The sequence below is a fragment of the Aulostomus chinensis genome, chromosome 19, assembly GCF_037954235.1.
Source record: "Aulostomus chinensis isolate RoL2024-O1b breed Wild chromosome 19, RoL_Achi_v1.0, whole genome shotgun sequence".
Lineage (NCBI taxonomy): Eukaryota > Metazoa > Chordata > Actinopteri > Syngnathiformes > Aulostomidae > Aulostomus > Aulostomus chinensis.
The window spans coordinates 1235489-1245804 of record NC_141338.1 but is presented as its reverse complement, the minus strand read 5'-3'; the positions used below and the strand labels follow the sequence as shown (position 1 = coordinate 1245804).

Here is a 10316-nt window from a genome sequence, read left to right as displayed (position 1 = left end):
CAGCCGGCTCTTTACATGTGGGTTGTATATGACATGAACTTCAGTCTTGGTTCTGGTCTGATGAAGGCCCTGTTCCATCGTGGACCAGCCTGGACTGGAGGCGTCCGACCTGGATTCACCTTTTCTGAGCGTTTCCAGCGTTCGGCGAGGCTGGTGAGAGTTCGACAGCAGCCCCCAGCGTCCCGTCTGATCGCCCGTCTGTCTCCCTCTCCTCGACGTTTCCATTTCCAGCTCCAGTCTGACGGCGCTCTTCATCTCGCTCCATTTTTAGATCCCGGAATCATTCACGTCACAATGAGGTTGTTGTCGTCTTGGTCTGTGTCGTCGTTTCCCAGCGCCGAGAGGAATTGGTGGCGGGAAGAGAGAGGAGACATAGTTGTTCCCAGGCCAGTAGATTTAATTCGTTCTCTCAATTTACGTATTTTCATTGATATTTTGTGGCTATGACTTAACTAAATTGAGGGAACGAGTTACTGCACGTCTGGACATGTCAGGGGCTCGCCGTTATTTAACGTCTCGTACTTCCTGGTTGTAAATGTGGTTTAAAGGAACTGACAGTCATTTGTTTTTAGTCGCTTAATTGCTGGTACTCACACATGCAGAGAAGGCACTGTGGACCTGCCTGACGATTATTGATTATTATTGATTACAGATTATTTTTGTTTTCTTCTTCCTTTGTTCATAAAATGGTGAAAACCTGGAATATTGAAAGGTCAAAGGCCACTTCAGGTGTTTGAACAGCAGCTGAGACCTCCGTGAAAATGGTGTAAAACTCCAGTCGAGACGTGTGGGAAGCTGAACATTTGATCAGATGATTGCCTGCTGATCAGGGTCAGGATCAGGATCAGGATCAGGGTCAGGGGCTGCTGCCGGTTCACGATCATGGAACACTAGCTGCAGGTGAATCAGCTGGACGCTGTCAGCAACAACTGATGTTTGAGTCCACAGTATTTAAAGCCTGTTGCCATAGAAACCACAGAGCCAGAAACTGTTGAAGCAGGTTTGATGCCTCATGGCTGTTGAGGTGGCGCCCCCGTGTGGCCGATGGAGGTACTGCCACAAGTAAGTCAGAGGTGCCGTCACCATTCGTGGCTGAACTTGATCACAAACCGGTTCCTGTTCTGGACCCTCAGCAGCCCTTCAGTCCAGATTCATCCAGAACCAGAGACGCTCAACCCTCCAAGCATTCGTTCATTTCAACGAAAAGAAAGATTCTTTCTTTCTTTTGTAATCGTTTGTTAAAAGTCTCAGCTTTCATTTTGTGGTTTCTTGTTTCGAACTTGCTAATCAAACTGAGGTTGTTGGAAAGACAGATTTACCAAAAAAGTTGTGAGAAAAAAAACGGATACAAAATTGTTATACATTTAAAAAGGATTTTCGATGGTAGTATATATTTATATATATAAATATATAAATATCTATATTTATAAATATAGATATTTATATATATTTATAAATATAAATATCTATATTTATAAATATATATATATTTATAAATATATAAATATATATATTTATAAATATATATATTTATGGTAATATGTTCACTTTTTAATGACATAAAACTGTATTTCTAATTTCAGTTATTGATATTTCTTAATTTAGTTTTACATTTTTTTATACCCGAAACGTCATCAGAAATATTTTGATGTGTATATTTGAAAGCTGACGTTCCTCACAGCGCCGCTGATGCGTGGAGACGTGAGGAAGGTCCATGAGCCTCTGATTAGCGTTTCCGTGCTCTGTTGCTTCCTTCCAGACGCTGCGTAAGAAAGGCTTGAACGGCTGCGACAGCCCCGACATCGAGGCCGACGACTCTGCCGGCCAGAGCCCCGAGTCCGACGACAAGTACCGTAAAATCAACGACGACATCGACCTGATGATCAACCGACAGAGAATCTGCGTGAGTTCCATCGGCTCTGATTTCTCCTGAGTGGTTTGAGGCTGGGGGCTGACTGGTCTCTGGTGGGGGGGTCCATCCAGCAGGGTCTGCCTCCCTCCAACTACGACATGGGTGTGGCCATCCCGGGCACTAACCCCGCTGGACTGCTGTACACCCACGCCGGCCTGGGTGGTGCCGTTGGGAACCACAACCTGCTGCCCATCTCACATAGCCACCCGTCACTGCAGAGGAACAGCATGTCCCCTCAGAGACCCCCCAGCACCGGGAACGCTGGTACGACCGCACGGACACGTTACACACTAACCTGTGAGGTTCTCAACCTGGGTTCCTCGTGGTTCCTCGTGGTTCCTCGTGGTTCCTCGTGGGCGTGTTCGCTCTGTCTCATGTGTTGTCTGTGTCTCTGCAGGACTGATGAGCTCCGAGCTGCCAAGCACCGTGGTCAGCGTGGGTAAGAGCGCCATTCCAGCCTTTGACCAGCTCCTCACTGAGGAGACCAGACGAGTAGAAGCAGAGTAGCGATGACCGATGCGTCTCCTGGTCGGCTGCTCCTCTGGCCCAGGTCCGACCTGCCGCAGACGTCAGCCGGCCACAGCGTTTATGCTCTGCCACGCACTCAGAAACTAACTTTTTTCACGTGTAATTGGACGCTTCAGAGAACGCCGTTGACGAGCGTTTCCCTCCGAGACCTGAATCATAGAGACCTGTTGGTGATCAATGAACTGAGCAAAGAAGTGCAGGATGGCGTTTTCAGGTGATTTCATCGAGGAAACGCAGAATCAGGCTGAGTGGAGGGGCGACCAGATGGTTGTTGTCCAAATATGCAGCGTTAGAAGGTTGTTTCAGCACAAAGTCATGTGACGATGAGACAGAGGGAGGCGTGCAAACGGTTTCAAGCAAATGTGTTGAACAGCAGCATCGGTGCACGAGCAGGCAGCCACCGGGTCCCGTGGCCCAGGTCTGGACCAGCGGTCCGTCCTGGTTGTCATGACGCTAGCTGGTGTTTTATTTTCACCGCGTGAGAGTCAGAGAGACGGACCTCGTTTAGCCCAGAGAGAAGACGCTGTCCCGCAGCCGACCACACCCACGTTCTGCGTCAGCGAACTGATTACAAAAACAACACATGACACACAGTTTGAAGAAATGTTTAATTTCTTCACCTCCTCTCCTTTGCCTCTCCAGGAAATGGTAGCTATAGCAACCACTGCCCCTCCCCTGGGCTGCTGTCCCCTGGAGGAGTCTCCAAGAACATGCAGGACAAGAGTCCTCCTCCCATGAGCATGGGCCGCAAGCCCGACCTCCGAACCCTGATGCCCCCGTCCAACAAATGCAACAACATGCCGACCATTGTGAGTGTTTGTGCGCCGCTCGTCACGTGTCACACGTGTGGTTTTGTTGGGTCGCTAACCGTGTCTGTGTGTTACTGCTGCGCTGCAGTGTGAGGACTTTGACCTCATGTTGGTGAGTAGATCTTTGACTTACTAGACTGACAGCCAATCACAAGGTCAGAAAACTGTCATGTGACTGACACTAATTAGCATTTTAATCCAAAGACGAAGTCAAAAACCAAATCAGCTCAGCACAAAAAGAATCCCCATCTTCATCAACTCAGACTGAACGACATCGTTATCAGATCATCGTGAGGTTCACATGCTGAGATTTCAGTCTTTCAGATTCAGTTTGGTCCTGGACCGGCTGATCCTCCGTCCTGGACCGGCTGATCCTCCGTCCTGGACCGGCTGATCCTCCCGCTGGCAGTCGTCTTGGCCTGAACACTCAAATTTACGACCATTTGAAGGTCAACCAGAGGTCCAACGGCTCTAACAGCCACTTGAGTCTGGAGCCTCGTGTGTGAACGCTGCTGGGCGTCGACTTAAACAAAAATGGTGGCGACTGACGAGGACTTTTGAGACGAACTAAAGTTTTGTTGCGTTCTATGACTTTGACGTCTGATGTGTTTGCATTGTAACCTGATTTCAGAACCAGAGAATAAATCACTCTCAGACCGCTCAGACGCTGACGTCTCCCGCCGTGTCCATCGCCGCTCAGACTCTTCCCGGCCAGGGAATGGCCGGCTATCCTCCCTCTCTGGCCTCCTCCTACGGCTCAGGTGTGTACCTCTGCTGAGACGCTGCCGCTGCCACCGCTTTGATTGGCTGCTGGTTAGTGAGAGCGACTGTCCTTGTGTCCTCAGAGTTCTCCCTCGGCAGTGACCTCTCCTCCCTGTCCAGTTTCGGAGGTTCTGGTCTCGGATCAGTGACCAGCTGGCAGCAACAACAGATTCAGAATCTGCAACATTCAGCGCTGGGACACATGGGGTGAGCAGTGGAGCCTAGCGGGCCGCCGCCGCCGCACATCCCCACATGTAAATGTGTCATCAAGAAAGAAGCAGCTGAACCCACGAAGGCCTGGTTTATACTTGTGTGACACGTGACCTCCACACACCGCCGACATGTCACATACACGTCACAAACACACGCCACCAACATGTCACCCACACACCACGGACACGCGCCACCAACATGTCACCCACACACCACGGACACGCGCCGCCATAGTTAAATGACGTAGGCAAGAAATTATCAAGTTGATCAGAACGAGCAGCGACACCTCCAGAACGTTAGCTGTCACGGTGAAAGCGGGTCGCCTCGCTGAGCCCAGACTTGTCCGATACCATGTGACCCGGTCAGCTGACTGTTAATATCACGTCAAAGCCAAACTTGCTGTCTGGCGCTGATTTGCACATGAAAGAGGAACGTGGATGTTAGGGTCTGTCTTGTCTTCAGCGCCACTGTGCCTTCCTCCCTGACAGAAACCTGTGCCAGAACTCAAACCTGAACCTCCCCCCCGACCACCAGAACCTGCACATCAAGTCCGAGCCAGCTTCCCCCCCCAGAGACCGGAGCATCGGCATGGTGGGCGTGGGGCTCGGGGGTGTAACCACAGTGGGGTACTGCAGCACCGGCCGGGGCCCTGGCGATGCCGGACGCTCCCCCGGCGACAGCGCGTCCAGCTGCGGGAGCTCGTACGAAGGCAACGAAGAACGGGAGGATCGTCACGGCAACGACAACTTCCTCCTGCGGCCTCTGTCTAGTCAGGACGAGCGCCACAGCCCGTCGGTAAAACGCGTGAGGCTATCAGAGGGCTGGGCCACATGATGGGATGGCCTGCAGCCAGAGGGGCGGGGCTTGTTAGCAAAGTTACCTTATAGTGTTGTTATTATTATTATTATTATTATTATTATCATATTATTATTCTTGTACTGAGTGGTTTGCTAAATGTATAACAGCAACATGGACGTGACGGGTCCGACTTAGATGGTTTCCCATGGATCCAGTGACGTTCTGCTGTATTTACAACATGTGCTGTAGCGTTAGCGCGACACCAGAGGAACGGCGGCGAGTGCGTGAGGATGTGGTGCAAAAATGCTCCATAACTTTGAACTATGCGTTGTTAGTAAAACGGAGCAGAGCTTCGTTAGCCACCAAGTGAGGTTAGAGCTAGCTTAGCTTAGCTTAGCATGAAGACTGGACACAGCTAGCCTGGCTGTGCTGACAAAATAAACAATGGATGGAAACCAAATTGAAAAGTCATTTTTTGCGGTTGAAGACGGTTGAGAGTCAGAGGAGCGACGTTGCTGGAGGACGGAAACACGCGGAGCGTCGGATGTGCAGGAAGTTCAGAAGCAAAGTTGCGGAGCATTTTCGTCGCTGTTCTCTTCCCTCTGTGTGATGGAGACGAAGCAGCTGCAGTTTGTTGGTGTACATTTATTGCTTGTTTTGTGTTCGCGGGGGATTTGAGGAGAGAACAAATATGTTCGATGCACATGTGCGCGTACGTGTATGCAAACTAACAGAAGTGAAGTCTGGTACTCCGAACAGCGACGTGAGCGCTGCGTTGATGACAGCAGCCATCGCTGCACATCGTAGTCGTGTTGCAGGTTCAACATTTTTGCGCACAACTTATAGCACATTTTGGTGTGGAAGGTGAAGGAAGAGTGGTGGGAGAGAGAGAGAGGGAGGGAGAGCAAGTCAGAGAAGTGATGAGATGGAAGAGAAAAGGTGACTGAGGAGGTTTTATCGCGAGTGGCGAGAACGTTTTCAGGTGGATCTCGTTGACGTGAAGATGATTTTTAAGTCTTTTTTTTGGAGCCGTGTTCGCAACAGTGAGCTCCTCAGTGAGCGCAACAGACCGCAAGGCTTTGGAAGCAGAGGGACGACCTGAATATGAAAGCTAACCACGACTGAAAACCTTTTTTGAAACCAGTGCACCTGCTGGCTCTGATTACATCGATTACAATGTTGAATTCAGTGTCACATGATCCCAGAAATATTAACAAGCTTTGATTTTGTGAATCAGAGTCGAATCAAAGGCACTTTCTAATTCTCTTTAGCTTAGCACCTGTTGGATGTGCTAGCATGGTCCTCCCCTTGGTCCCTCCACTATTCTGGCGTTAGCATCAGCGAGCTCTTAGGCCTCGTATATCCTCCAAACCATGCTAAACATGCCACATCCCTGGTGTTAGCATTAGCGTGAACTTTCTGGAAATTTGAACCTTGTGAGTTCATCATGGAAAACCCCAGTTACAGTATTCAACTTTCCACAAGGAGTTTCCAGTTGTGATTCAATTTCACGTTCGATCTCCTTTCTTTGGCTTCCACTCGCGGCCTCGTGATAATAAACTGCACTCCTGAGAGTTAGCATTAGCCGTTAGCTTTGACGGACTCCTAAAAGCCATATCCACCAGGACGTCGATGCTTTGCAGCACAACCTTGAGCGTGTTGGCGTCCTCCTTCGTGGTCGAAGCACCAAACGTCTGCAGCTCTGTTCCAGCTGTCACATTACCAGAGGTCATTTTCTATCAAACGTTCAGGGAGATTTTATTTAAATGAGCTGTAAAATAAAAAATGTCCCCTTTAAAGTTGAGCTGGTGTCGGACCCGGGATGACCTCACAGTGATGATGTCACAGAGCACAACCTGCGCAACATGATGTTTCCTGCCATATTGTTGTGACCTTTGAACTGAAGTACAGTGGTGGATGAAGCACTCGTTTATTTATGTACTCTAAAACCACAGTAACTAGAAGTATCAGTAACTGGGTCGATTGGGAGCCCAACACGCGTGTCGCCCGAGGTTAACGCCGTGACGGAGGACTCCTGATTTGACTCAGTCCCACAAATCGCTGGAGTTGAGGATTCCCTGATGAACGCTCCCATCGGTTTACACGTTCCGTTGTCCCAGTGTGGAGGAACCAGAGAAGATCTGATTATTGATGATTAATATTCTTATTGATTGTTCGACCCTGGGACACGAGGTAGCGGAATGTGACCGTCCCCCGACAGCAGGACAAAGTCTCTGAAGGTAGAACCGCTGCGATGAAGCTTCCTGGGCTGTGCACTGTTGGACTTCCAGCATTGCAGTGGAACCTTAAGAACACGGGCAGAACACCAGGCTGGCTCGTTGGATGGAGGCATGAACATGTCAAGAACTCAATCATGGACCACATGATCTTGGTATGTTAGGCTGACATGTTAAATATTTAAATACGTCCAGTTTTAGTCATGGGGGGTTAAAGAGTCGTGAACAATCTGGAAAAGTCATGAGATTTGAGACAAGCAGGAACCGAGTAGAAATGTTGTGGATTTGAGATAAAACGCTGGCAAATATTGACATGGGTTTCTATGTTCTATGTTTATCTTTCACGTGTAAACAGAAAGAGTGTTGGCATATTCAAACACAGACTTTAAAAAGTCACGAATATTTGTGTTTGAGCCCTGCAGGACGAACCGAGCACACGAGGCGTGTTTGTAGTCCAACAGGAAGTGGTCACGTCAGGGATGGTGTGTTTGTAGTCCAACAGGAAGTGGTCATGTCAGGGATGGCGTGTTTGTAGTCCAACAGGAAGTGGTCACGTCAGGGATGGTGTGTTTGTAGTCCAACAGGAAGTGGTCATGTCAGGGATGGCGTGTTTGTAGTCCAACAGGAAGTGGTCATGTCAGGGATGGTGTGTTTGTAGTCCAACAGGAAGTGGTCATGTCAGGGATGGTGTGTTTGTAGTCCAACAGGAAGTGGTCATGTCAGGGATGGTGTGTTTGTAGTCCAACAGGAAGTGGTCACGTCAGGGATGGTGTGTTTGTCGTCCAACAGGAAGTGATCATGTCAGGGATGGTGTGTTTGTCGTCCAACAGGAAGTGGTCATCTCTTGGTTCCTCCACCAGCGGCCGTTGGGATTGTTCTATCTTATTCTGGATGATTGAATCAGTAAACCAGAGTTCCAGGTTGAGTTCATCTTCACTAACCAACCACTCTGATGACGGTTAGAAGACACGACCGAAGCAAACCAGGAGTCGTGGATGAAAATAAGAAAATGAAGATTAAATCTTGTTGGTGACCACCGGCCGCCGCTGCGGGAGGGGGGGCGTTTCATAAGGCAACGTTCAGTCGCTTCCCACCCTCGTGTGTTTGTGTTGTCGCTTGTACACAAACTATTCTGAATTATTTGTGCCTTCCAGTCTCAACCGGGTCTGACACCGGCCGGCGATGACGAGGCGCCGACCTGCGGAGGCGACGGACAGCTGTCCACATTGGGTTTTTGTTTTGTTCTGTTTTTTTCTAGAAGATAGATGTGGTTGAGGGTCATTCACATTTGAATATTTTGGTTTAAAAACTGTATATTTGGAGCTCGAGCCCTCAGCCACAGCCCGCTGCCTGTATGTGCCCCATCTCCTGTCAATCAGCCACGAAATTCACTGGTTCTCAGCCTGTCGTCGTTTATTTCAGTAAAGTCGCCACTGAGGGCGGAGCCCTGTTTTCTTCTGCACTCCTTTTCTTAAATGGCCGCGTCGTCTGCGGGTTTCCAGCTCAGATGTTCTACCCCACGCCGACGGATGAGGAGCAGGAGAGCCTGGAGCTCGTCCTCCGGCTCGGGCGGCAGGAAGCTCGGAGAAGTGTAAACCTGTGTGGGAAAACCTGCTTATCTGTGCTTTTGGTTTGATTCTTTCTTTAGTTGATTGCCTGACACATGAATTATTTAAATGTATTGGGTGAGTCGGTGTGTCCCCCTCCTTACCTGCACTAGTGCTTCTAATAAACACAACTATTTTAAGCGATGTTAGCGGCATAAAGCTGGCCTTTGTCGCCACTTGGAGACGACGTCCCTCAGAGGAGACGTCTGTTGTCGCAGTCAGAGCTCGTGTCAGAAGTAGAAATGTAATAGTATTTGTATTTTGCAGAAAAATATACAGGCTCTGTTACAAATACCTCAGTGTGTTGTGTCTTCTTTCCTTCTTTAAAGGCTCACTTGTGGAGTCAATCTGAACCAACCAGGCTCCGTGTTTCACTCTCTTCACCAGCAGGGGGCAGCGTGCCACCGCAGTCAGTCTGCTCAAAATATGCTTTGAATTTGGCGTCACTGGGTCACATGACATGGAGGCTCGAGGGGAGAAGCGAAGTATTTACATGAAACATATTTAATACTTTGATAACTTTTCTGTGTTTCAAAAAAACTGCAATTGAAATATTTTTCACGATATTATATAAAAAAGTACGTCTGTCACCTAAAGAGCAAATTTAGACGTTTAATTGGTTGAGTTGCGGTGTGTTGAGCCCTCAGGGCCTCCGTAGGAGAGACACTCGGCGGGGAGCGGCTAAAGAGAGAAATATGTAGTCTGGAGTTACGATTCTTTCGCTCAGTTTGACTAATAAGTTGCTCATAAATATCACATCTTGTGGCCACAAGAAAATCTCTGAGTTCGCCAAAGTAACTTTAAATTTGAATAACGCATTTTTGACACGTGTGTTTTTAAAAAAAAAGTGTCACTCCTGAACTTGGCCCGCAGCACCGAGGTGTCCACGGCTGGGACCAAGCCTGAGCTGTGCCGAGACGTGGTCAAGGACGCCTGGCGTGTGTCTGCACGTGTGAATGTTGGGGTTCAAGTACAGGTTTGCATCTTAAGGAGCCTGCAAACTCTGGACGCGCCGCCTGCCGCCGTCACTGCGAAACACCGGCTGGGCTGCGAATTCCTTTGTTGTTGCGCAGGGTTGAATGTCGGCTCAGGAATCCAAGACAAACATGGACACCTTTGCTCCTTCACCGCGACGCGACCGCATCATTTGAGAATGTGATGGCGAGCTGTTGCCCGCCGCGGCGTCTCTCCCTCCGGTTCAAACCAGTTTGCGTTTATCAGCTGGACGGGAGCGGCGCGCATAGCAGCAGACGCCAAAATATCACTCATGTGACCTTTGTGTGTGTGTGTGTGTGTGTGTGTGTGTGTGTGTCTTGGTATGTGAGGGTGTTGTGTAATTATGAGTCAAGGTAAAGCTGCGAGCGTCTCAAAGTTCTCGCTACATGGAGCAGCAGTGAGTGGAGACACCAGATCGCTCCACAGCGCTCGATTAGTCATGCCTGGGGAGGGA

At 49.3% G+C, this 10316-nt stretch overlaps 1 protein-coding gene across 2 annotated transcripts in view; it reads left to right on the top strand.

Moving 5' to 3' along the window:
* LOC147243566 (myocyte-specific enhancer factor 2C-like) overlaps positions 1–9135 on the top strand; it is a 35064-nt gene extending 25929 nt beyond the window's left edge. Inside the window, exons 6-13 of one of the 2 annotated variants that reach the window (XM_086188083.1) lie at positions 1760–1903; positions 1984–2176; positions 2310–2351; positions 3083–3249; positions 3338–3361; positions 3881–4010; positions 4095–4218; positions 4713–9135. In XM_086188083.1, the coding sequence (XP_086044209.1) occupies positions 1760–1903; positions 1984–2176; positions 2310–2351; positions 3083–3249; positions 3338–3361; positions 3881–4010; positions 4095–4218; positions 4713–5058 (1170 nt within the window). In that variant the 3' untranslated portion in view covers positions 5059–9135. The remainder of the gene's footprint in view (positions 1–1759; positions 1904–1983; positions 2177–2309; positions 2352–3082; positions 3250–3337; positions 3362–3880; positions 4011–4094; positions 4219–4712) is intronic. The other variant, XM_086188085.1, reaches the window with a different exon arrangement.
* The last annotated feature ends 1181 nt before the right edge of the window (positions 9136–10316 follow it).